This window comes from Poecilia formosa, unplaced genomic scaffold (genome assembly GCF_000485575.1).
Source record: "Poecilia formosa unplaced genomic scaffold, Poecilia_formosa-5.1.2 Scaffold156, whole genome shotgun sequence".
Lineage (NCBI taxonomy): Eukaryota > Metazoa > Chordata > Actinopteri > Cyprinodontiformes > Poeciliidae > Poecilia > Poecilia formosa.
In genome coordinates, this window is record NW_006800095.1 from 1,106,729 (window position 1) to 1,134,612 (window position 27,884).

Sequence of the window (27,884 nt, forward strand, 5' to 3'; positions counted from 1 at the left end):
ATATATATAAAACATTAGTTATATTACAACAACTTTACAAAAGGTGGATCTATCCAGTTGCTTTTATGTCACTCCTGATTTGAACAACTATAAAGTAAATTACTAGAAAATTCAACTTTTTTAAAATAAATCAAGGTCTGAATTTGGAGAATCAAGTGTCAAAGTATCTCTTTGGCTTCCGAAGGTTTTTGACTCTAGATCTGAACAATTTCACTGAACCTCAGGATGTGATGCTGGAAGGTGAACCTCAGTGAATGACTTTTCCATCTTCTGATTGGTTTACGCCCCAATATTAGCCTGTAGTTATAGTTACGTCCATCTTCCCATCAACTATGTTCAGTTTAAGTGTTCCTGCTCCAAACAGTCATCCTACAGAATGACGCTGCCACCACCAAGTTTCACCAAAAGGGATTTTAACTTTTCTGCCACACGTAGGGTTGAATTGTTGGTCAAAACGTTCCTTTTAAATCTTCTTCCCATGTTAGATGTGTAACTGTTTTAGTTGCTTTGCAGTGTCGACATCAGATTCTCTTCCTGGTTGATGGACTGAAGAATGTCCAATTAGATGTACAAAAAAACAAATGTTTGAAACCTGCTTTAGTTTTTCACAATTTTATCACTGATGTGTTCTTGGTTTCTATGATGCAGATTGTTCACTAATGTTTTGTAAAACGTCTCCGAAGCCTTCACAGAACAATTACCCTCAAGGGGGTTTTATTAGCTGATTAGTTGACTTTTAAAGGCAGTTGGTTCCATTGGATTTTATTTTGGGATTTCTGTTAGTAAAACACGTTGAAAACATGCCAATTTTCTCCCACTTCAAAACTGGACGATTGTTTTATGTTGGTGTGCCACATAAAATTCCAATAAAGTAAAGTTTATGTTTGTAATGTGATGAAATGAAGAGGTAAACAGAAAAGGAACTGTTCATTGCTGCATGGCTCCTGGTCAATCCTTGAATGTCTCATTTCATTTCAGCCCAGTCTGCTCCGACTGGTCAGCCTACTGCAGGAGCATAGCCAGCTGTTCTTTCTCTCTTTGATTTCCTCCAAATTATCCACTGGGGAGTCGCCGCTTAAATGCGTATCACAGGCATGCAGTTTAGATAAGTACAGCTACAGAAGAAAATCCAGAAGATCTGATTCACAAATTCAGAAGCAGCGAGTCAGCCGGTGATGATAACTGGCTCTGACGTGGACGTTTTTGACTTTGCTGCTCCACCGACACAGTCAAGCATCAAAAGCTATAAAACGCTGGAGGAAAAAAAATGGGGAAAGTCGGAAAGCATAACAGGGATTCTTTAATGCCAATAAAGTGTTGCTCCTGTTCCCTTTGGCTTCACTGCCCAAGGTCTTCACCAGCATGACGGTAATAAAACGAGACAATAAAAAAACAAGGCGGATGTCGAATGCTAAAGACAGTAGTCTCTTGACTATTAATTAGATCAAGCTTTATAGATTGTGTCGAGGCTGTAGGGGAGTCTGAAAGCTTTTAAAAAGAACTATGCTACAGTTACCCTTACTCCATCATTAAGGTTGGCAAGACCCTGCACTCAGCAGACAAATATCCAAAGTCTGTACTTATCTGAAGCCGTCTGTTTTTCATGAGCCTATGGAAAAGGAAATTAGATCTCCTCTCCCAACTGTTAGAAAGGCATATTTTCCATGATGGTATCGTGAGGATTTACAGCAAAACCGGGACATGCTTTGCCTTCCATCTTCAGAACGCTAATAATATCCATCTACCTTTTTTCAGATCCTTCGGATTCCACCTAAGTGATAAAAATGTGCAAAATAACACTGGGAAAGCAAAGAGAGGACACGGCCCGGGTGGCCCCTTTAGGAGGAAGCACATACATGCAGAGTGCATTAAATTACAGGAGGCAACATCTGTATAAGCTTAGATCTCTGGAACGCATTAAATACCCATCGCTCTGCACTCACATCATATGTAACCAGTAGACCTGAGTAGTGTTAGGCCAACTTAAACCAAACACAGATTCATTAAGCTTTTGGGTTTGTGCAGGGGGAGTCAGTTCAGATCAGTCCTCTTCGGTTGAAAACAGATGTGTCATTTTATCACTTCAATCCTTCACGTTACTTTACAATTCAGCAGTCTCTCTGCTGTATGATTGTTTATGAGTCTGTATTGTTACAGTACCATACATTTTAACAGTGACAGTGAGCCACATTAAGGAAAACTTCAATGTAAATCAACAAATAAAGTTTCCCCAAGGGTTGCATTGTATTTAGCTCCATAAACTCTAATAAGCTCTGCCTTACTTCCTAGTGCCTGCTGAAGAAAAGCGTCCCTAAAAACACGATGTTCTAAAAACATCGTGTTTTTAGTATGAACTCTTTTCCTTTGATTTGTCCTCTGGAGGGTTTTTGGAAAACTGTAAATCGGGTATCTGTAGAACGGTTGCCATGCATCCATGAAACTGATGGACTGTGTGACTGATAGTTGACCTGTCAACAGATTGTTCTACCTGGGCTATGAATCTCTGCAGCTCCTGTTGAGTAACCATGGGGCTCCTGGCTGCTTTTCTGATTAATGCTCTCTTTCTTGGCCTGTCGGTTTAGGTGGACGGACATGTCTTAGTAGATTTACCGCTGTGTCCTTCCCTTTCCACTTTGGGATGATGGATTGAGCCGTGCTCAGTGATATTCAAAGATTGGGATATAATTTTAAAACCATAACTACGACTACAATGGCTGTCTTTCTCGAGCTTCACGATGCTGAATTTTTTACTAATGTTTTCTAAGAAACTCCTCACACATTTATAACACAGCTGAAATTAGACTGAGGGCCAATATTCCACCAATGCGTGCCTTATTTTTGAAGGCAGTTTGTTGCACTGGAGACAAACATTTGTGAAAGAGGTGCACTTGAAAAACGTTCTTATGCAACAGAATCAACAGCTGAAAAACAAAATGTGTTAAAGTAATAACAGAGTAGACGTCAAAGAGCAGCCTACAGTTTATTATTATTTTTCTCATAAAATGTATAAGTCAAAGACAAGAAAAGATGGGAGTGATAAAACAGAGACACACTGGAGCTGGCATGAGTTCTGTTTGCTTCACCCTTTTTCTAAAACATGTCCTCTCTGTAAGTCTGGGTAGAAGCATCTTATTCTTAGAGCTTTCCTCTTTTAAACAAAGGTTTCTGTGTTAAGCACACATGCAGTCATTACAAGAACAACATATGCTAATTAAAATCGACAGCGAGACCACACGCACAAGACGGTTCCCTGGGCCTCGCAACGATTCAGTCAATCCCACACTCCCTGGTGGAACCCTCATCCCATGCCTCCCTCTGCTTTTCCTTTCATCCCTCTGACTTCCTTGTGCATATCTCAGTTCATTTTGTTGACGTTCACGTCTGGGTCAGGCTGCACATCTTTTTGGCATCTGTTCACGTTCCTCCGCGGAATCCCAGGAATGATCTGCAGCAACGTGCTCAATCTGCTCGACGCTATTCCATGCGTAGTGGGATAAATTATCCTGTCACGGATGCACATCAATAAACACATTGATGTGTTTTCCCGCGACTACATTGTCAACTCGACATTGTCAACTCTCGGCTGAGGCACAAATGAATAAGGTGGATCTATTTACACTTCACTCAAAGAGAAAGCAACTGTTTCATGTGCGACAGAGAATAAACAGTGGAGAATAAACACCCTCCTGTTTGTTCCTGAAGCTCATTTCACATTTGATTATAATCTCAGAAGTTTATGGAGGCGCATAGACAAAGCTTTATTATTGCTGGGCTGTGGTATTTTGGACGCCTGCTGTGAGGAGGATCCTTCCTGACTCACAAAGAGGACCTAGAAGATATTAATCACAACGGGTGGAAAAGCAAAAAGCAAAGGGTCTTTATGTTTTTATATATATATTTTTTACAAGTGCGCAGCTGACTATAAAATTTGTCTCTGAAAATGGTTTGTTACTAGAGAGTCAAAAATGTGTTTTTGATTGCCAGCAGGAGGTGAGTGCAGTTTGTGCTACAAGAAGCAATTCATGAGCCTCCATGGTCAAGTTAACCAAAAGTGGAAAATGAAGATCTGACTTTGATTGGATGCAGACACCTCCTGCTGGCACCAGATCATAAAACGGGTGGAGGTGCAAAACTTTTTTTTTTTTTTTAAATCATGTCTTTACTGGACTAATTTAGAGGCATAAACAAATATGTGGTTTCTTCCTTGACTCTAGGAAATTAAGAACATATTGGACTTAAAAACTTAATCAGCAGAGATGAGTTTTACTGAGACGAGAAGAAATTAAACGCCTTTCTTTGGCTTGTAGAGTGTTTGTCCTTCTGTATTTATGTTTGTAGGGTGGAGAGGTGTGTGCTGGTCTGCTTCCAGGAGAGCCTGATAAATAGAGTAATAACAGGAATGTCTTTTCAGACTTCTAAAGTACTTTTTCCTCTCATTGACTCAAAGGTTCTCTTTTCAATACAGCTGACTTAAACAAACCACTGGTGGTGTTACATTTCGGGTAGAGATGCCCCTAGAAAGCTGAAATTGGACAATTTCACACTTTCCAGTATTGATCAGTAATAAAAAACTAAAGTCCAATCTTTTTTTCCAATTCTGAAAGCAGACCACATAAGCACACCGGATCCCTTTAGCAACACTCTTCAGAGGGGAAGTTGTTATTGAGAAAGAAGACTCATTTAACTATTATCAGTACCACTGAAATTTTAATAACTAGCTTAGAGGAAGCACAAAAGGTGTTTACCACTGCCAGAATAGGAAATTAAGTTAATTTAAAAGTGGAAAGTAAAATAACCAGTGCTACGTAAAAGCTAGTTACAGTTTATCACTGTAACCAGTTCAGTGGGGAAATCCCCATATAGACTAAAATACAGTGAAGTTCTTTTCATCAAAAAAAAAAATATATATATAACATGCTAATCAGCTCTTCAAAATATATGAAACCTTTAAAAAAAAACCTAAGAAAAACCCGGTAATATACTAGAAAAAGTGAAGAAACGTTAACTTGACTTCGTCTGTGTCACCCACCGGCATGATAAAATTCCCTGCTGCTCAAAATGCATAAGCTTTGAGCTTAAAAGGCCATTATGAATATAACTTGGTAATAATTTAGCCAAAAAAAGAGTATGAATCTTATTTGGATAATGCTGACTAAGCAAACATGCTAGTATTAGCATGATGCTATTGATAGAAAACATTTATCATGCTAAACATGGGCGTTATTAGATAGCAGTTAGCAAACAATAGCTAACATTATCTACAATAATAAAAAGTAGAAGCTATCAAAAAATGCAATATTAACCTAAACTGATAATATTGGCTCTTCAGTTATTATTAGAAACTGAATGGAAAACTTTGATTGTGCTGAAGTTAGGTATTGTAGCACCAGCTAAAATGCTACAAATAGTGTTTTAGTTAACAAAAACTAATATGGTTGTGCAGCTACTCCCTTCAGTTAAAATGCTCTGCTCTCTATTCACTACTATGGCGAGCACTAACAATAGAAATACACTGTAAATGCATTTCATTTACACACTGTAAATAAAAAAAAAACAAAACAAAAGAAGACATGACATTTTATGAGAAAAATCATTCTTCACCAGTCCCTCTCATCTTGAAAGAACAAAGGAACAGATGGAAAATTTAAAACATAAGAGGGAAAATAATTAACCAGGAGGAAGTGAACACAGAAACGGTACAACAGTGTAATATCCCCCAGATTTCTTCCAGTGCTCTGTCAAATTCAGCCTTTGCTGTCAACGCAAGAATAACATTTCTTTTCAAGCACTGGGGGTGTACAATATCTGGTAACCTTTGAATGTTCAATCATGTTCCCTCCCAGTAGCTCACAAGATTGTTGAAGTACTTGAACCACCTGCTTGCTGGTTAGGTTTATTTTTCTTTGCTTTCTCAGCACCTTAACGTCAGGAAATGGTTTTGGGAATCACCTTGGTTCTAATGCGTCTCAACTGTTACTTATTATAGTCAATATATATTTCAGTAAGGTTTAAAGTAAAAAAAAAGAACAACATTTATGTCAGAAAGCAAACAAGTAAACTAAATTGTTAGTGAGTTTTCAGAAATTGGCTTGTTTTGAACAAACCTGCAGTTTGATTCGTCCCCCTTGACCTTTCGAATGGTTTTAATGAAAATAGTTTGCATGTGTGTAAGCTAATCTTGTTATGAATAAAACGGTTCTGCAAAGGCATCAGGGGGTTGTTAGAGAACAGGAGGGAACAAACAGCATGATGAGTCCAATGGGCACAACAGGCCGGTCAGGAATAAGGTTAAGGAGAAACTGAAAGCAGGCTTAGGTTCTAAAACAATACCAAGCTTTATACATCTAAATCCACCATTTGAAAATAGAAACAATATGGCACGGCTTAAAATGTACCAAACATTAACATCTAAGGACTGCAGAGGAGGTTTCTTATGGCTTTATTTCAACAATAACCTGGTTCTTGGCGTGCACCCAAACTGAACATTTTTGTTGTACCTGAGAATCCTAAGGTTAGTGGAAACCGAACAGTGAATAACATGCTGAACAAACAATCCCTAGTTATAAAATGGTGGTGTTTTGATGGGACGGGAAAGACGGCCAGAGATTGATGTGGCTAAATACAGGCAAAATCTAAAAGAAAACTGAAAGACTTGAGACTTTGGTTGCCTCTCTTTACCTTCCAGTGGGAAAATAGCTCTAAACAACGGTGAGATGTATGTTACCATTTTCTGGATTATTCAAATATTATTTAGATGTATCAGCATAAAAATACATCTAAATACACAGCTTGTGTATTTAGATGTATTTAGGGGACTGGACATGAATGCATGACACACTTTTCTGGTTTTCCAAGTAACAAAAACAACAAAAGAAAAAACAAAAAAAACGTATAATCCTCTCACTAATTTGTGTTGGCATCTCGCACACAGTTTCCAAAAATACATAGAAAATATCAAATGATGAATAGAGGCATTCTCAACTAAATATAAATATTTCAATTAACTGTATGTGAAACAAAAGCGTGTGACCGAGGCATATGAGAAACAGTCGTTATGTTTGCCTTCCTGCCAACTCAACTATAAACTGTAAACAATGATTCATTTAAGGTTTGGAGCCCGTCAGGCTCTTGCTGTTCTGCTGCCAGGGTCTGTCCTGCTCCAGGGACAGCATTTTTGGACCGATCCACTCTGCAGTAACAACAGGCACATGAACAAAATATCTTCACCTCCCTTTCCTCCTCCTCTTCACCGAGACATACAGACTGACATTCACTCCAAACAAAACAAAACAAAACAAACAACAACAACAACAAAAAAACAGACAGCTTAGATTAAAATGAGAACTATATATTACGTTAACTTCAAAATATTATTTAAAAGTTGGAGAAAAAACAGGGATGTTGAGTGTAAGGGAGGTGGAGAGCTGTAGCACTTAGGGAAAGGGTCAGTGAGTGTATCTCTTAAACATCTGTGCTCTTCAGGCCAGGAGGACTAAGCACACTCTGCTCAGATTTTCCTCCAGCCTGCAGCAGGGCAGATATGTGCTCAATGCCTAAAGGAGTTTAATAGAGAAATTACCTGTGAGCCTCAGTAATTACAACCTAACAACAAAGTAATAGCAAGCATCTTTTTTCGTAGGATTTTTTTCCACTACAAACAATTCTTCTCGGAAAACAGCTTGAAAAAAGTTTTAAGAATTGTTAATATGCATTGATATAAGACTAAAAGCCCAAAGATAGACTGCTTCAGATAAAAATATAAAAGCTACTTCAAGCTCGCAGGAGCCTGACGAAGAGAAGATCAGCACATGTTTAATAACGTCAGCAGCAGAGATGCAGAACTACAATGCAAAGAAAGTTCAGTAATTAAATGTACCAAACCCTGAATGTGCTGCAGAGCCTCTAAACCGTGTTTGGTAGCTTTGAATTCAACAAAAAAGGAAACAACAGAGGATAATTCCTAATTTATGTATCAAAGCATATGTCCATAATATTTTACACTTTTACTTAACTTAAAACAGAGAATTTTACAACTGTGTAAGATTTTAACTCTCAAATGTATAGATGAGAAGAGATACAGATACAGTGAGTGTAAAAAGTATAAACTGAACCCCTGGCTAAGGCAAGTTTTCATAAAGCTGGATATACAACAACTATCCAACTACAAATAAAAGACAAGGAATATATCTGGATTATCCATAATCATTTTGTAATCAGGAATCCCAAAATATCCTACTTAATATGAAAATAATTAGCTTAGAATTTGTCAGGATTTGTGGTTTCTTTTATCTTAAACACTAATTAACACCATTTCGCAACATGTGAAAAGCCTAAACTCTTGGAACAAAACATGGCAGTTTCCTTTTAAAGGTTCCAAGAGGAGCAAAACAAATTACTCTGCAATTTACACTATTTAGTGTAATAGGTCTTTAAACAATGAGCTTTCCAAGAGCAAAGCAGCCCCATCCTGAATTAACAGTAGAAAAACCAAGGGCTGCGATTATTTTTCTCATTTTCTAATTAACTGAATCACCCACCCTCATTTCCTATAAGTAATTTGCCTTATTACAGTAAATCTATATGATATGTACAAAACAAAGTTTTAAATCAAATTCAACTTTGCGATCTCATGTTGCTCGCGATGAAAAGTGGCATCAGCATCTTCAGCTGTCTTCATCTCTGACCCAGAAGCTAACATCTTGCATGCTGCTCCACTTTGCATGCATTCCATGTGCAGTGACATCAAAGGGGATCTGTTTCCTATGGTAGCATTTAGCTCACATTTTCCACTCAGCAAGATGCTACCTGTGCAGTCCACACATATGCAAACTCCCTCACAAAGCCAAACGCATAATTCTGCACGGTCCAGATTTCCATTCTAACCATTGTGCTCTAAATATTTAAATAATATTACGAAATATTCTGAAAGCAGACTTCTGTCTTCTGTGCTAGTCAAGTATTTAAAACAACTCAGTCTGTGCTGAGGGTTAGAATAACATAATGAATAACACACTGTGCAAGAGGCCTTTTATGAAACATGCAACCAAATCCAACATTGTTGTTCTGGCCAATAAAATTCACCACTGAGTGGTATTAAAAACCAAATAAAATAAAAAAAATCTAAAATCTATAGCCTTTAAACGTGTCACTGAAATGTTTGGACTCTGAACAAAAATGTCTAATTTCTTCTTGTCTCAACTGGTAGCTGTAAATAAAAGGATTATTCTTTCAACTGTAACCAACGTTAACAAGTATCTAGTAAATGCTGGCATAAAAGTCAACCACACATTTCATTTATTAAATAGTTCAGTATCTGAAGTCCCGAAGTGGTCTTAAATCTTAAATCTTTTCAAGTGTTATAGAACCATGCTACGTTAGCTGAGTTGTATCCCTAAATTACTTTTACATGTATCCTTTCTGGTTACACCCAAAAAAACAACAATTATAACTACAATTGTGGGAAAAAAAAAAACAAAACAAAAAAAAAAAAACATTTCCATCAGCATATACTGTAAATAGATTGCTAACAGATTGCTAACAGATTGCTAACAGATTGCTAACAGATTGTCTTTGCAACCCCATTGTCACAAATATGTGCACTGTTTTCTTCAAAAGTCAGAAGCGCTCCACACATGCAGGCTATTAAGAGGTTGAATCTTCTTAGTTTAATTTTGATCATTTGTCATCAGTCCAGATTATCTAAACATCCATTATATATCCATGAAGCGTCACCCAGGGGCTGCCGCCTAGCTCCAGCCGTCACTGGGATACGCCCAGGACAAGTCTAATACCTTTTACAGTTAAATAAAAACAAAACCAAAACCTTTAAGTCTTCACACTATAAAAGGCATCACTCAGTTATGCCCCCAGATGCATTTTCCATTGTTAAAATAGAACACGCTTACAGATACACCAACAGTCTAAAATTCAAATTTACCTCGAAGACTTCATCATCCAAGATTCTGGTACCAAAGACTGTAATGCCTTCAGTGTCGATCACGGCTTGGTCACTTCTTTTAAGCGCTTTGGTCAGCTTCTTCTTACAGTCCACAAAGACGGTGATGCTCTTCTTCTCAACGCTGATAGCGACTCTGTGCCATCTGTGCAGCAAAATGAAAGGTCAGAAATTGTGAACTAAGAGAATAGTACTTGCATAACACTTTATCTAGTTCAGAGGACTTCAAATCTACATTCAGTCACATTCACACACACATTCACACACTGATCAGGGAATATTCCTTTTTTTTTTTTTTTTGCTTTCCTACTTTTTAAAATACAAGAGCCAGCCGGTAGATGAAAAACAGCCGTCTCAGTGTGTGAAACAAAATCTGCCTGGTAGTTTGTCCAAAGCTCCAGATCAATCATAAGGTTATCAATAAAATGTTGTGTACAGACATGAAGAGAAGTTTTTTTTCCCGCTCTACACAGTAGGGACAAGCCTTTTGTTTGCCAAGTGTTAAGTGGTTATGCCCAGCTTGTTTAATTTATCTTAATATGAGCTGTCATAATGCGACTTTGGATTTTTAAAGGGAGGATTTGTTAGCTATGCTTGGCAGAACGTAGAGATCTGCTCAACAGCTAACCCACTTCCATAGAACCTCTTTCCACCTGCAAAAAAACCTTCAAAGACAAATTCATATTTGCATTTAGTCCAGACAAGCAAGTGGAAAAAGGCACAAGTTCTGAAAAGATTCTGAGTTCTGAGTTTAAAGGCACTTTAGTGCAGTTTGTTGTACAGTTCAACAGCTTCTAAAACAGGAACTGACAAATGTTAACACATCGGACAGGGGTTGACCAACCACTGTCAGAACAGCAGCAAACAGAATGAGGCAAACTTTATACAACCAGCTGTCTATTTTTTTTTTGTATTACTCTTGCTCTGCAACTGATGGAGACCGAGTCTAAAGCCAAAATAAACTGGCAAGGGTAGTTCTTATTCTGTACGTCAGGTAATCTGCTGCGAGCTGTGGACGCAGTCCAATTAAAACAAGGATGTGAGTCACAAAGAGGAAAACGTTAATGACACTGAAAAGTGGTCTGATCTGCAAGGCAATTATAAGACAGGACGTTTGCAATTATCTGTGTCATTAAATGTCCATTTAGGCTGCAACAAAAGAAAGCTATTAAACTCATTCTAAAACGGTCACTTAGACATTAAAGTGTAAGGGATAGTCTTTTAGTAGAATTACAGAAAAGATTGTATAAAGCCCATTCGAAATGGTGTGCCAGAAAGTATTACCCCATAAGCAACTACTTCAAAGTACTTTATGTAAAGGAGCATGCAAAACTATACCTGTCAAACTTAAAAAAAGAAAAGAAATAAAAAAACGAGAAATGGACTTGCATTGGAACTACAACCCCCATGGTATAAGTTAATAACTAGTAATATAATATAAGACAATTACCAACTAACATTGATGTCATGACTACTATTAGACCTACCCACATGTTGCTGACGTTACTGAAAGATCCTACACATTTATTCAGCTTTGGTGAAAATGTTTAACTTTACCTTACAAAGTCACCAGGTGACTTCGAACCTGGACAGATGTTTAGAACAAATCAATGTGTGGATGTGCCAAAACTTTCTCCAGCTGAACAGAAACGAAACTGATGTTATTATCTTTGGACATAATGAGGAACGATCAAGAGTCACCACACAGCTACCACTAGCTATTGCAGAGTAGTTTCCGAGTATTACAGCTAGAAACTACAGAACAGGCCCAAAATCTGGGTAGAGTGATGGACTCAGATTGGAGTTTTCAGAGACACTTAAAGACACCCTAAGAACATTTCCAGGATTAAAGAATTAATGTTCCAACAAGATCTTGAGAAACTCCTCCATGCATTTATCTCTGGTTCAGTTGAATACTGCAGCAGTGTCTTCACAGTTCTGCCTAAAAACATACAGCTGAAGTTGCTTGTGTCCTCATTATAGCTAGGAAACCCAGTTCCTAAGTCTTTACTCTGCCCCCTGTAGCTCAGATCAGACCTTAAACTAGTTCTGTTCACTGAATGGCTTAGCACCAAAATACGATATAAAAACTTTTGGTCTGCTCTGCATCCCCAGAACCAAGCATAGAGAAGGAGCATTTAATTTTTATGCATTGCTAATCTGGAACAGACATCAAGAAATCTACAAAACAATGAGTTCTTTTAAATCAAGACTAAAAACCCATATGTTTAGAGTTGACTCTCATTAATTGACATCACGCAAAGCACTTTGAATCACCAAAAATTGTCAAAATACTCAAAATTGAATAACAAACTCATTTATTTAGTTAGAGTAATTATTTACCGTCAATCCTTTGCCCTTCTCTCTGACCAAAGGCGTCCAAGCTACAGTTTAGATGAAAGGTCACGTCTTGATACGCCTATGGTTGTTCACTTGTTAGTTAGGTGATTTTAAAATTGAATTGATTAAGATAAGCAAGGCAAGTCTATGTGTGTAGCACATTTATTTTGTGAAGCCATTCAAAGTGTTTCACAAAATAAAAACTAAAAAAGAAGAAGGGATTACATAGCAGAGGCATAGTAAAGTTGTAATCCAGACTAAAATGTATGGAATTTTAGTTAATATTGTTCAAAAGCATCTCTAAACAAAAGGGGTTTTAGCCTTGATTTAGATCCACCTTGATGATGGGTTTCATTTAGAGATAAGTTTCACCTTAAAGGGGTTTCAATACAAATTCCCCCAACGCTCTTTTTATTTCTATTTTTTAAAAAGGTTTAAAAACAATGCAACATTCTAAGTCAGTCACTTGAAATTGTACAGATGCAATGTCACAAAAATATGAAAACAGGAACATGAATATTTATTGCATTTAGATATATTTTGTGACGTACATAATTTTTTTTAACAGAACAGAATCCACACATGGAAACATTTACATGCATTTCTGGTCCCATTTATATAAATGATTAATGGCAACTTTTAATAGTGGTTTGAATTTGCTTCACAAGGGAGCTATGCAGTTCATAAGGATCCTCACCAATGCACCATATCGCTACGCCGCGGCTGTAAATTATCAAGACAAAACAAAGGCTGTCATTATATTGTTAGCTACAATTTATCTGCCATTACAGTCTGACTTGTTCCATGTGCTATTAATGACTAAACAAACACATGATAATAATTAATCTGCAGAGTAGTAAGTCACTTTAGCAAGCCAGAGGAGCTTGAGAAAATACTTTGCGCAGACTGGTTTTGTTTGAAATAAAACATGACCTATGAATCATATTAAAAATGTCTGAAATGATCTTTAATTTGTGCCGCTCTCGTTCTGAGAGCCGTCACCACAAACTTAAGGTTCCAACACTCAAAACCCAATTTAGATCTGACGAAACCACAGGACAGGGGAGATTCTGGAAGCACACAAAAGTCAACCACCCAGGTTTTACCTCCAGTGTTGTTTTTCTGAAAAGGCAATCACTTACTTGCCATCAGCAAGGTTGATGGAGCGGAACAAAGGGTATTCCTCTGGGGTGGGCTTGCCATGCTGGTCCTCGTATAGGAAGACGGGGGCCCGGCCCACCTCCACCCCCAGCTGCTGGAGGCCTTGTTTGTTGTATATGGATAGAAGGAAAGACTGGAGTCTAGCCTTGGGCTTGATGGTGAACAAAATGGAGAAATCTTCAGGGAAAACTCCTCCTGAAAGTGACAAAAGAAAACAGGAATGGAGAGTGGCATGTCAGTAAGCACTTGCACATGTGTAATTAAAAAAAAAAGAGTAAACAAAGCTTTACAGGACTGCTCTGCAACACATTGATTTAATAACAAGAATGACTTAAATTTTTCCATTTAATTGAATTATTCATGCGAAACTGGTGATTCGGAACAAGATTCCTTTGTTCCAAATTTTTGATCCTGGTGCTTCGTTGAGTTTAATGTCTCATGAAAAACATTTTTTTTTTTTTTTTTTTTGAAGTTGGATGCTGCAGACTTGGTTTTTTGAAAACATCCAACAAATGGGATAAAACAGGAGACAGAAAGAAAGATGCTCGTAGACTTTGGCACAACAAGTAAGAAACAGATGGAGACACTTCAGCGTTGCAGCTGCAGCCATCTGTGTTTTTAAAATGAAAAGGTTAAGAGAAAGTGGTGGATGCAACAGAGAAACAGAAACTAAGTCTTCTGCACATCCTACAGCAACACTACTTTTACTGTGTGTAGACGGCTTTGCCATATACCTAATTACTCTCAGTAAGTAAAATATTAAGAATATTTTTACCATGCAAAAAAAATCTTTACAGAAGATACCATGGCTACTGTTTTTAGAAACTATCTGTAAAAAAAAAAAAATAAAAATGCCACGGCAACACATTCAGACTCTATTTTTACTTCTTATCCTTTGTAAACTTGTCAAAAAAAGTATGGAAAAATGTGTTTGGTCAATTCTTCCTCTTGTTGTGAAATTGTTTCTGGACAATAAATCTTCTATTGGAAAGCGTGTTTATACCCCTTTAAATGGTGCCACATTTGTAAGAAAAATGCTTTTGTGGCGCTAGCAGCAGTGTGTGTATGAAAAAACTCAAAAACAAAGAGGCAGTGTGATGGTAGCAAGACATCTGCCTTACTGGAAAAAAAAACAAAAAAACGAGGTTTGTTGTGATTTGACACTATCTGAGTGTAGATAGATAGAGGGGACTACAAGAGAATCCCACATTGAAAAAAGAGAACAGATGATCCAATTTAAATATGTTGCATTAATTGGTCGCAAGTAATCAAATTAAGTTTATCCATGTTAATTTATTACGTTTAGTATGTTGGCAAATTAAACAAATGTAAATAAAGAACGTTTGACTCATTTATTTGTGACCAATTGACAATTTTTAGTCCATGTCTCCAATTGGCCCATCTCTGGCCTCCATAAGATGAAGCTCTCCCCACAAATGTACATCCTTTTTTTTGGTATGTACATTTTCTACTCTCAAAAGCAAACTTTTCTTACTTTCTCTATTTTGCATAAGACCTAAAGTGTAGATCATCTTAGTATTTCCTTAGTCACTTCAATTTTGGTATGCATAATTGTTTTTTAAACCAGATCATTAATGAATTAGAGCAATGACACTTCCTGTCATAGTATTTGCCAAGAGCTTAAGTAGGTGAATGCTACATTTCACCATTTCCAACTCAGTTCTTAAATATGATTTGTCTTAATATCTCAGGGTGATATTCAAGTATTAATATTTTCTGTTCCCAATACTGTGTGTAATCCCAGTTTCTCCAGTGCTGCTGGTGCTGATCAGAGCTCAGGAATTCAAATCTATTTAAAAAAGATGGCTGCTGTTTAAAACAATAAAAAAAAGCAAAATAATGTTAACAAATAAACTTAATTAGTGCAGGTAAAATTTCTCCCTGCTGTGAATGTAAAAATCGGCGTGGCAGTTCAGGACTCTTTTTACTGCTAGTACCAGTAACTAGAAAATAACAGGCTGTAAACACATCTGTATAATTCTAATTACATCCGTCATGATTCATAATATCCATGCATAAAAACATAGCTTCAATTCAGCGTCTCAATTAATCTATTAGCGACAAAGGAAATTGGCAGAAGGTAGATTTACATCAGTTAGTGCATTTAACGTTTATTACTTTTTATCCAGAAAAGTGAGCTATGAGTGAGCCTCTTTCTTAAAATCAACCAGGAAATAAGTAACCTTTTGTTCTTTGTTTGCTGTATCTTTTCCATATAACACACTCCTGCCTCAGTGCTTATGCGCTTGGCTGTGCCTTCTTCATTCATGGGATTATTGTTACAGCTACTGCTGCTAGTAGCTTTGGATATTCTAATTTTCGATTCAGAAGTAATCAATCGTTTGCTTCTCTCCAAGACATAACCACCGAACTCCAAACTTTCTAACTATTTTTTTTTTATCCATAGAAAGTACTCTTGACTCCATTAACTATGTATACACCCTTTGGTTTACTTCTCAAAGAAAGTACTGCTTAAACAGCATTTTCCATTCATCTATTTCCTGTCCTCTCAACCCCAGCCAATCACAGACGGTGGTCATTTATACTTTCTGATGCCTTGAAGTATTTTTGAAAGTTTCTGGTAGTTTTATGAAACTGCTAGTCATCCAAAAGAGGCAAAAGAGTATCTATACCAACCTGGGAAGAGCTGTTTGGTTGGAGCACTGATCTGAGCGTTTTTTGTCACTCTATATGCTACGTCGGGCTTGGATCCTCTCCGGACTGTGCAGAAACCTGGTGTTTTCCGGACTCCTTCTGGAGAACTCTGGAAGTCTAGCGCTTTTAGTACATCGACAGGTTCAGCTGAGGAGACAAAATTAAAGATTTGATTAAATATGACTCTTTTTTTTTACAACAAAATTAAATAAAATGTAATAGAAAACATGTTATAAAAATTTTGCTGCTAGCCTATATAGTAATTTTTAAAACATGAAACTTGAAATAACATGAAATTTAAGCTCAACACAGGCTTAAACTAAAGTGTTGTCCTTAAACTTTAACATTATTCAACAAATAATTGCCGAAATCAAATGAACAAAACATTTTCAAGCATTGCAAAGTTTTTTTTTTTGTTGTTTTTTTTTTTGAGACCTCTACCTCTTTAACAAAGTTAGCTGTTGTTTCACTTTTTACTTCCTGTCTCAAAATGATACACTGGGTGCTAAATGGTTAACCTTCTAATGGTACGGTTGTTTTTGTAAATCTACAAACTTCAATGCTGCATAAAGGGCTACTATTAGAACCAACGTTGCATAGGATATGACTTCACAATAACATGTTAAAAGTTGAACTTACAATGAGCAAAAATGCAGGGTGAGTGTTTGTACAAATGAATAAAGACGTATTATGAACACGATTTACTCCAATACACAGAGGATAAAAGTCAGGTAAAACTTGTAACAACAAAGTACCAGTAAAATTATGGCATATGTAATGATGAAAAATGGAATACTACATATAACTTTTACTATGTGCTGCTAGAGCTTCGACATGGCAAGTTGAAGTTAAATCAGCATTTGCACCAATTATACCAATAGCCTATTTAAGCACTGTTGAACAAATCTATGAGCAGAGCCTTTTTTTATGAGCTGCGTTGGTAAGCAGTAAAATGGTGGCAACCATTCAACAGGCCTAATTGGCCCCCTGCCTGGACTCTGCTGCTACCCCCTTCAGCCGAAAGGGTTCAGCATGTAAGTGATGATGGGAGTAGCTGATGCTGATCAACAGAGCTTCAGAATAAGGAGAGCACAGAGGGGGGTGGCTTTACAGCCGTCTAAACACTCTCCTACCCTCTCTGTATGCACTTTTCTATCAATGGACCGGGAACCTGGGTCAAACAGCTTTGCAGTAATTATCACTGGCTCTCACTTGTTTCATCCCCTACCGTTTCTGTAGCTCATAAAAACTCATAGATAAAGCTTTTAATTTAAGAGGTATGAGGGTTTAGGAGGAACTTGGGGCAACATTTTTATCTATCCAATTGTTGAACATGCCCTGATGTTCGGAAATAGCAGAATTTAAGACAATTTTAGATTAAGGTCGCCTCACGGTAATTGTGTAGAAATGACAACACATCTCCACCCACGCTTACATGTGCTCCACAATCCCGGCAAAGCTCTGATTTTTGAAAATATCAATACGACTGCATCCTGGTTTAAAGAAAACTCCCAATTTTCCATACACAGGTTTAAATATGAGCCAGCTGCCGCCATCAGAATAAACCCAGGTTTTAAAAGGTCATGGTTTTAAATTTTTTTCCATCAAACCATTCCAGCAGTTTAAAGACCTTTTAATGAGATTCCATAGAAAGTGCCAGAATCATCAAAGTGTTCCCTGGCTGTATGGCACATTCCTTTTGCTGCATACTGCTGGTCAGGTGGCTTAAAGACAGCTGCATACATTTCTCTTGATTAGAAGACTGGCAAATTAAGCTGCTCAGGAAATATTTCTGGTAATAGAAAACAGTCATGGAGTGGAAACTGAAAGAACACAACCTAATGTTCTTTCTAGGGTAATGTCATTTTGTGAGCATTTTTCATAAGTAGAAGACTGCAGGTTCGTTTTTGGCCAATCTTTTTGTCCGTCTATTGTCAAACTAAAGTCAGATGTTAATTTTAAAACCACTGCTAATTATCAACAGGTTTTATTCAACATTTTTGCATTAGTTAAAATAAAACTTTTGACTCTACAAGCCATAGGTTATATTATGTTAGAAAAACAAGTAGTAAGTCTTGTTCTATTTAAATAAAAGCAGTTAGATCACACTCTGAACGCATGTTTTACTCAAGTTTGTCAACTATCAGAGACTTAAACCAGATCATGCCAACTCAGATTTTTACGTCTGGTCTTAAAATGGCTGTGCAAAGAAACTATAGGAAGCATCGATATCTGACCATCCACTAAACAGGTCTATATGATCCTTTTTTGCCACATCCCTTCCTTTCTATCCTTTCCCTTTCACTCATAAAGCTCAATATATTTTAGACATTTTCCATGAAAATGTAAAATCCCACGGGAATTTGTTTTATAGTTCTAGTTTTGATACCTGCTGTACGATGAAGCAGATAATGTGTCAAATATGACGCCAAAAATGTTGCAGAAAAGCAGACGATGATTCAAAAAATGTCTTTGCTGAAAGCATCCAATAAACATTTTTCTGACCATTGTTTCTTGTATCTGTTTTGAAACAAAGAAGAATACATTTCAGTTTCTTTTTAATGTTTGTCAAGCTTTAATAAGGTAAATGTAAAGATTTTTAAGATGAATATTATTTCAATTTAAGACGAGCTTAAATTAAAAGGGTGGTTCTGTGTATTTTCCAGGCACATAATGCTATTTATATTATAGTTATCTTCAGTTCATGTAAAAATTATGTAATATCAAAAATGAATAAAAAGAAATTTGACTTTGTAGTTTTACCCCTTTAAATGGGGTCTCTGTCTCTTTAAAAAGCTCTTATGCTTTCCTATACTCTGCCAACTCAGCACTTCATTACAACAATGACTTTCCATTATGCCATTTACAGCATTGGTCTGAGACGTCATTCGTATGATAACTTTCACAGACTTGAAGTTCTACCAGTTGTTTCCTTATTGCTGCTGCCACTAGTCTAGAGGAGCTGACTAGGAAAGGCGCAGGGGAGGCCAGAGTTTCTCAGTTCTGGTCCTCAGAATTGAGAAACATTGGATCAACATGCCTTTTATGTTTCAGGTGTTTCCCTTCTGCCACACACCTGTCTTAAATCTGTGATTTATTAGCATGCCTGTGCAGCACCTGACGGCTGCAGAAGAGGTCATGCAATCATTTGAATCAGGTGTTCTGGAACAGAGATACGTCTGAAATATGCAGCACTTTGTAAGAGCAAGTGTTTAGGCACCACCCAATGGCTGCCACAGGAGACTGAAAGAAGTGGCTACATGTTGTTGAGTTGTAAAGACTAGCCCACAGAGACTCTTTTTTTTTTTTTTTACTCAGCAGAGCTGTTGTAAACAGTCCTGGGTTATTTTGCTGATGCTGAACTTGCAGATGGCACATTCTGGCTCTGGGGGAACATTTTATTTATACATTTAAGACCATGGCCATGTCCTGGAAAAAGCTTTAGTCACACACACAATTAATTTTGAATTATTGGATGTGAATTGTTCAACCTTGTAATGCATAATTACATTCCTTTTCTCCCACTCTCACTTCCTTGCAGTCTTTTACTTTATGTATTGGGCTGCAACTGTTTTTATTCTGAAACTCAAATTTCCTCTTGTCCGGGAAGCCCATCATCAGCAGCTATAGAGCCCTGATAGAGTGCATGTTTTAATGTGCTAGTACAAACAATAACAGTGGCTTCATCTATGATTAAAGCATGTCTGCCTGAGGCTTTATTTGTCAGAAAAATACACAATCAGAACCCACCAGCAGAAGATCATTTTCCTGTTGCTGTAGACAGAACTGTTTATATGTGGCTGGAAATGTGACTTTACAAACTCCGCTGTAGTGTATACAAAGCCATGCAAAAAGGCATTCATACTCTCAACCTTTCAAAAGAGTGTATCAGTGTTAAATAAAAGGGCGGCCAACTATTTTTTCTTCTTCTTATGAATAAAATCTGAAGAAGTTATTCATGCTGAGCCTGCCTGTTAAGTTTCAGAGCCAACCTTTCATTGCAATTACAGCCGCACCTATTTCGGGTTATGTCTCTACCAGCTTTAATTTGCACATCAAAAGACTGAAGCTTTTGCTAATTTTGTTTTGCAAAACACCTTAACCTCTGTCAAACTGAATGAACAGAGTCTGAATTTTGAAATATCGCCGCAGATTCTCGATGGAATTTAGGTATTGATTTTGATTGGACCACTCTATTGCATACAACATATTTGGATCTAACTCAGTCCATTGTAGCTGTGATTATAATTATAAGTTTTGGGTTGTTGTCCTGCTGAAGGTGAACCTCTACTCCGGTCTCAAGTCTGTCTTCCCATTGAAACTAAAAAGTACAACTATTTAGCTCTTTAATCCAGAGTTATAGTTTTTTTTTTCATTTTGTTAATCAGCAATAATACACTTAAATATGATTAGGGCTTTTCAATATAATAGTAAGCTGGCCAAGAACCAGTAGTAAAACCTGAACTCCAAGTCAAATTCTTTCGACCAGCTATTTGTTTTCACTTTTACAGAAAGGAAAACAATGAAAAATCATGACAGCTGTGTCTAGACATTAGCTGGACTCATCTGGCTTTTAACTGGATCAAGAAGCAGGATGTGCCTTTGATAAACAAGGATCTGACTGGTCAGACTAAAATTCCTGAAGACCAACGTGAGCTCTGCTGAAAGATTAGCGTCCATTTTCCCAAAAGTGGCCGTGGTTAACTGGTAAGATACCATTTGTATGTGCAAATACGAATTTCACCATGCTATGAAGAAGAGTCAACCCTCTCACAGATTTCATATGGTTTTACTTTTTGATTTGACCCACTTATCAATTCAAGAATTAATAGTAATTAAGCACATATTTTTTTTAAAGCAGAGCTCACTTTCACTCTCCATGCCAAGACCGAATTACCACCAAACACGTAGAATCAATAAATGACCTAAACGAAATATCTGACAACATGAAGTTAGCTAAGAAACCTCAGAAATGCTTTGATTGCAGTTAAAGACATTTGGCAGTGTGTAAAATCTGGAAACAGAGTGCCAGCCTCAGTTTGTGGCCTTAAGCTTGGGTGCACTTGAGTTATTCAGTAATCTAAAGCACACCAACAAGTTAAACTCTGAATGTCTCATAAAAAAAAAGAATAAAAATAAAGGTTCGGGAGTGAAGTACTCTGGACCAAACTCTGTGTTGTGGTCTGGAACAGGACTGCTCGTGCTTGAAAAGGCGCTTAAATAAAAAAATTCTGCAAGGAAGAGTTGGCCAAAGTTCCTGCAAAGAGATGTGAATGACTGATTACAAGTTATCGCAAGGATTTGATGGCAGGCCTTGCTGCCAAGGGTGGCACAACCAATTATTAAGTTGAGGAGGCAATTACTTTTTTGACATGGAGTCAGGCTGGTTTAAATAGCTTTCTTCCTATTAATGAATAAAAGAGTTATTGGAAAAGGTGCCTCTGTTTATTTTTGCAGGTTATCTTTGGTCTGACATTAAAACCTGTTTGATGATTTGAAACATTTAAAAGTAACAAAATGTTAAAAAAAAAAAGTTGTAGAGGATATTTTAGCTTGTGCTGTAATAAAATAAAAAAAAAACTTTTTGAAATATAAAAACAAGTTAAACATTCTTAAAATTACTCCAGTTAATGTAGCAAAGAAAGGCAGGAAGTGCTGATTGCGCAGTTCCTATTTGCTTCTAGACACCAGGAGCAATCCTGATAGGTGGAGCTATGAAGTCTACATGCTGAAGCCATTATGGTGCTGGCACCACTCCCTTTACCCCCTAACTAAAACATACATACTAACTGAAAAAAAAAAAACATCCCTATTGCTGCTTTCACTGTGAATAACCGCTTGAGATGTGATTCAAACCTCTATATGCTCAAAAGATTATATGAAGTAGTCCAGATCTGCCCTGTGAAAGCAAGGGAGGAGTACAGAGTCTATACTGGCTCAGAGAAACTGGTTCTCTCCTGTTTTTATTAGTGACACTGCTGAGAAATCTAGAAACTCAAGCGATTTATCTTTCTCTTCCATCTCGGATGGATTCAGAATAAACTTCATCGGGCAAAGGTCAGAAAAGGTCTCCACAAACGACACCGCCAAATAACAGTTTAATAGACTGTACAATTATTTAAACAGAGGCAGAATAAAAAGACAAAGTGAAGGCATCAAATGGCAGGTTTGAAACCTCTCACAAAATGCGTCATAAAAAGGAAAATAGTCTGTGGCTCGTCTGAAAATAGTCCCAAATTCAGAGCTACTGGTTCCTGAAAAAAGACTGCTTGGACTGAAGGTCTCTTTGTGAGTTTTAGAATGCCTTTCTGCGTTACTGCATACCTCAAGGGCTCATATATTCCAGATGTGCTGAATTGGCCAAGAACCCTCCCTCCCCCCACCTCACACACACACACAGACTCTCCCAGACGCCCCCGACTCATCAGCCCCCCTCTCCTTCCACAGCCGTTACTCCACAGAAGCCCTGAAGAAATGGGGCAATATCCCAAAACCATTATGGACCCCAAAATAAGTAGGTACGGCTTTTTCACTTTTCAGGCTCCAAGTAGGTGAAGTAAATGTGCATTTCTCTCAACATATCTCAAAAAAAAAAAAAAAAAAAAACTTTCATCCCTCCAGCCGAAAGAGAAATAAAACATTTTCTAATGATAAGGACAGAAAGCCACATGAGAGAGCAGACAGTTCTCTCATGGTGAACATACTAAAGCAGTCTCTCCGCAGTCTGAGTAGTAATTTGTCAGTCTATGATTTTAATGACACTGCTGCCAAGGAGCTATGATGTAGCATCTGCCGTGTTTACAAGTCACTCCTATGTAACATGTAGCATGTTTTGACATGACAAACCCCAGTTTGTACACTGTAAAACATCAGAACACATTTTCATCCTCCACGGGCAAAAAAGTCCATATGCCCTTCATCTATTTACCTATTCCAGTTTGAAGTTTAGGGCTAGATTCCATTTCAAACCTGGGCGATTATAACTTCATGTCTCGGCGGCTCTGTGGTTTTGCAGCAGCATCTCAGGATGTCTCGTCTGTCTTATTTTGTGTCACTACCATCCACAGGGAGTTGGCAGTATAGGCAGCAATTAAAGCATGCTAGAAAGCCTGTAAATGTTTGCTAGCACATCATGCAATTATGGCCAGCTTAAACATCTGTCAATATGCAGACACATGGGTGAACGTGCAAGCATGGCACTACAGACTTTGTGCTCATAATTGTTTTAGCTCAGGTCTCTGAGATGTGCTTATGTGTCAGGGAAATAATCAATTACTTGGAAGAAAATGATGCTGATGGTTTGAAATTAAGTAGACCCCTATGAGGCTAAGCATAGTATTTTATTATAATTTGATGAAGCACATTATCAAACAGCTATAACTTTAACAATGTTGGACCTCAGTGGGAAAAGTACCTGTATATTTTTTAAAACAAGTAAAATGAGCACTGCTAAAAACCATACATACTTAATATCTCCTCTGAAAATGCTAATAACTGCCCGTTTTAACAGTTCAAAAACCAAACATACCTTAGTATGCATTAATACGCATAGTGGAAACCATCTTAGCATTATTGCATACGCTTATATCGACAGTCTTCTTTATCTTCGCTCTTGAGGTTAGAGCCAATAAATGTCGCTACTGGATTGAGTGCTTGGCAATGCTAGCCATTAGCATGTCATGTAGCATTACGCTAGCGTAGTTCAGCTTCCCAAGCTGTGTTTTCTTTTGAATATGTCAGGCTTGTGGTACGAATAAATCTGCAAACAGGCAGATTTTCCGCGAATATTTTCAATCACTTTTCATAGAAAAATCTCCAAATAAGAGGAAGTAAATCTCAGAAAACCTGTATCAATAACAACAAAACTGTTATCACAAATCTGCCTACAGAAAAATATGATGCGGGTATTTTGAAGACCGCTACATTTTTTGAAAAAAGTTAGCCCTTCCCGCTGAAATCTGCTACATCAAACAATGGTGAACGCATATCGTTTGCACATATACAAATAACAAAACCTGTGGGGAAAAAAAAAAAAACATCATTTTGCTTATGATTACCAGACTTAAGCACCTCATGTATCACTTATGATGCCGAAAATAGATAAAATCAGGTGTTGGTGACCAAGAAACTGTCAATTATATCTTGTATTAGGCTTCAAAAAAGTTAACCCAACAAAGCTCAATCAATCATTTTTGAGACAAACATTTCTGTGGAAAGTGCATCTCTTTTAGATTTACTACAGAGGTGCACGTCTAAGAAATACACGGATGATAAGTGATACATTTGTACTTTGTTAAACAGGTAGAAGACTCTTTAAAAATCTTTATCTAATGTATTGCTTCTGACACACACTTCTAAGATCTATTCCTCTTTAAAGAGGAACTAATCCCCAAATCATCTTTATTTGCTGATAAATTGTCTCAATAAGTTATTTAGGGTTCTATCTGTATGTTTCTCTGTGTGAATTTTGTGCAAATTTGCTTAGTTTGGCATTATTTCGCCTAAAACCATCTCAGTGTCAAATAATGCCTAAGCAGTTGAATTACGTTACTTTTCAAAACGGTACGGTTTTTCTTCAAAAAAAAGTCCTGTGTTCAGACACGCTTTTGCCCTGTGGCAAGTCAGGAGTTGAAATAGTGAGCGTGGCCACAGACAGCATCGATTGATAGCGTTACTCAGCTCTATAAATGTGTGATTCATTTGCAAAGTGGACAAGGAGTGGAATGGGTCTCCTCTGCTCTGATTACTGGTGACGGTATGCTGCAGGACAGGAAGAGGGATGGACTCAAAGTAGCTCTCTCTGCTAGCTCAGTACACAGCGGGGCAGCGGCAGAGCTGCTTTGACACTATAATAGTCTCCAACAACACAGAAAAGAGTTGCCAGATTTGTCACTTATTGGCTTTTTGGTAAAAAGTCGCAGGAGGTTATATTTAAAGTGGCTAAATATAGTGTCTCTCATCCTAACCACAACCCCGCTCACCCCCTCCAGTCACCCCTTCCCCTCATCCTCACACTTGTCGTGACCTTCAGTCTCCCTTGGCTCCACCCACTTTGTCTCTTGGCTCCACCCACTTTGTCTCTTGGCTCCACCCACTTTGTGGAATTTTCAAAAAAATTGTCATTGCGGGCTTATCCTCTCACAAGAGGTTAGTTACACTTTAACAAAGGTAATTGTCTCAAAAACCAGCTCCACTGAGCAAAAATAGTGAAAAAATATATTTTACAGACTTACAAAAATTCAAAAAAGTGTGGAAAAAAGATTTTTTTTGTTACATGACCTCAAAAGTCTAATGTACCAAATATGACGCAATATTGTAGAAATAGGAATAATTCTCTTTGCTTCCTTTCTCAAAACCACCCAAAAAAAACACAATTCCATTTTCTAACAATTGCTCATTAAATCATATTTTAAAAGATTAATATAGCAACAAATGCTTTAACTTTCTTGCTATATGTGAAAAAATATCTTATTTAAGTGCATAAATATAGTCTGGCAAAGGATACACAATAATATGTCTACTACTATGATTTCACAGAGGAAAGAATTTGTGTGACCCTCATATGTCTTCTTAAAAGCAAAGAAAATACTCCAGACTGTTTCTCCCCATCTTTTTTTCCATCTACGCCCCTTCTTGGACTCGGTGGGAGTCTGGATAATGTGGAAAGATGGTGATCTTTCAGCCCAGAATATAAATTCCACTTGAAGAATTCTGTCTCGTGCCCAGGTATTATATAAACTTTAAAAATCCATCACAATACCTGTACACTTAAAGTCAGACTGTGCAGTCCTACTATCTATATACAGGTATCTTATAATACCAAAAAGCACAGTAATTTATTATGAAAACAGTGTGTCAGTTTTAATCATTTAGTGAGCTTAGATCAATTTCAGCGCATATTTTGTTATCTGTGGTCAGCCTGAGATAATACCAAATATCATGAGAAAAGTTATGAGTAAAAGCATGGCTCCCTTCCAAGTGATGAGGAATAAAACAAACTGTTTGGCTTAGAAAGAATTGCTTTCAAGTCGCTCAAACAAAATGTAAAATGTGGCCCAAATTTATCACAGAAACCAAAATCATTGCTGCATTAATCACCAGTGAGCACACCAGAATGACTTGCATTACACAATATCTCTTATTTATGGTAAATAAAACATTAAATAGTCTTGAGCCTAGATGCATTTTAGAGTTTCTCATCATGCATGAACCGTCTGGACCTCTCTCAGATCTGTTAATTCAGTTTTCCCAGAACAAGGATTAAACAAGAGGATGCTGCATTAAGATCTGGAACCAATTCCCTGGAAATCTGAGATGTACAGAAACTGCTGGCTCCTTTAAATGAATACCTTTTATTATTCCAATAATAAAGTTAAGGTTTACAAAGTTATTTGGTTCTTTATTTTCATGCATAGCACTTTGAATAGTACAAATCTTGCAATAAAATAAACGTTTGCCTTGCCTTTTCTTGTCTGAAGGGCCAAATCTAGTACATCTCTTATCAAGCCACAACGTTTGTTCCCCCCCTTTTAAATAGATGATGGGCTTTACGAGGTAAAATTTCATTTAAAAATGAAAGGTTATCACAAAAGCCCTGTAGTGCAGCATAACCCACACTCAGCTTCTATGTTTGGGTCCTTCAAAAGTCACATGATGTACCCTTTTCTGTTTCAATTAAACCTTTGAGCAATTATCTACCTCAGAAATAGTAAATCACTGAAAAATTATGTGTTTTATATAATGATATAGGCAAGTTAGGTTAGAGTCGCAGTGACAGGTAAGCTATTTTATTTAAATTGCCAAAAGGTGGGTCCCATCTCCTTTGTACCACGTAGCTTCATTGACCCTGCTGCTATATTCGGGCTGTGCGCCAGACCCTCTCCAGTTTTCCAAACCACGCAAACTCAGCAATAAACAGCCTCTTACCTGCACTGACACTTTGTAGAATTAGGATTAAAGTGCCCACCGCGGCTAGCGTTGAATCTAATAGACGCCTTTTCGTTTTCCACCTGATGGTCCATCTTTCCATCTCCATGGTGAGCGCCCGCAGCTGCTGCAGAAAAACGGGCGGCTTTATTTAAAAAGTTATATCCCCTCCAAAATCCTGAGTATGCTTTTGTTCCCCCCTTTCTCTTTTTTTTACTAAAGCGCCATTTGTGGAAATATATATGGAATTATCTTTGAGTCAAACTGGGCCCATCAGATCCTCTCCCTTTAAGCCCAGATCTCTGACTGATGGTGAAGAGTTTTCATGGAAAGGAAAAAAAAAAGAAAAGCGCAAGATACTTTTGCTCCCTGCGCGGTGCGTGAGGAGGCAGGACAAACCCCGGAACACTAAACCCGAACCGACTGTGACATCCTGAAGGGGAGAATCACATCATCAAATCAGAAGTTGAAAAACTTATCCCGTGGCCCTCCTCCCTGAACGCGACTAGAGAAAAGTAACAGCATCAGCCAGCCGGAGTGTCGCTGCATCCCGGTTCTATTGGCAGAGCCGACCCAAAGCTATGCAGGGGCCCGGGCAGAGTTTGAGAGGGGGACCCACTATAAATTAAAAGGGGGTAGTTTATATTCAGTCCCCTGTATGAAATGGAGAAATATACAATTTGAAAGAAATAAAGTGAGCTGACAGTTTTGAAAGTTGTCAAAAGCTGGTGAGGTTATGCTTGGAACAGCGAATACGTGTATTAATTCATAACACACTAATGTCCACCCAAGACAAAAGACACAGAAAAGACAAAAATTGAAATAG

At 37.5% G+C, this 27,884-nt stretch overlaps 1 protein-coding gene across 1 annotated transcript in view; it reads right to left on the minus strand.

Annotated features, from left to right (window-relative positions):
- Positions 1-27,449, minus strand: part of LOC103146345 (collagen alpha-1(XI) chain-like) — a 92,929-nt gene extending 65,480 nt beyond the window's left edge. Inside the window, exons 1-4 of the mRNA XM_007564213.2 lie at positions 27,059-27,449; positions 16,115-16,279; positions 13,438-13,651; positions 9,938-10,100 (exon numbers count right to left, since the gene is read on the minus strand). Of these exons, the coding sequence (XP_007564275.1) occupies positions 9,938-10,100; positions 13,438-13,651; positions 16,115-16,279; positions 27,059-27,167 (651 nt within the window). The 5' untranslated portion in view covers positions 27,168-27,449. The remainder of the gene's footprint in view (positions 1-9,937; positions 10,101-13,437; positions 13,652-16,114; positions 16,280-27,058) is intronic.
- Positions 27,450-27,884: the final 435 nt, after the last annotated feature.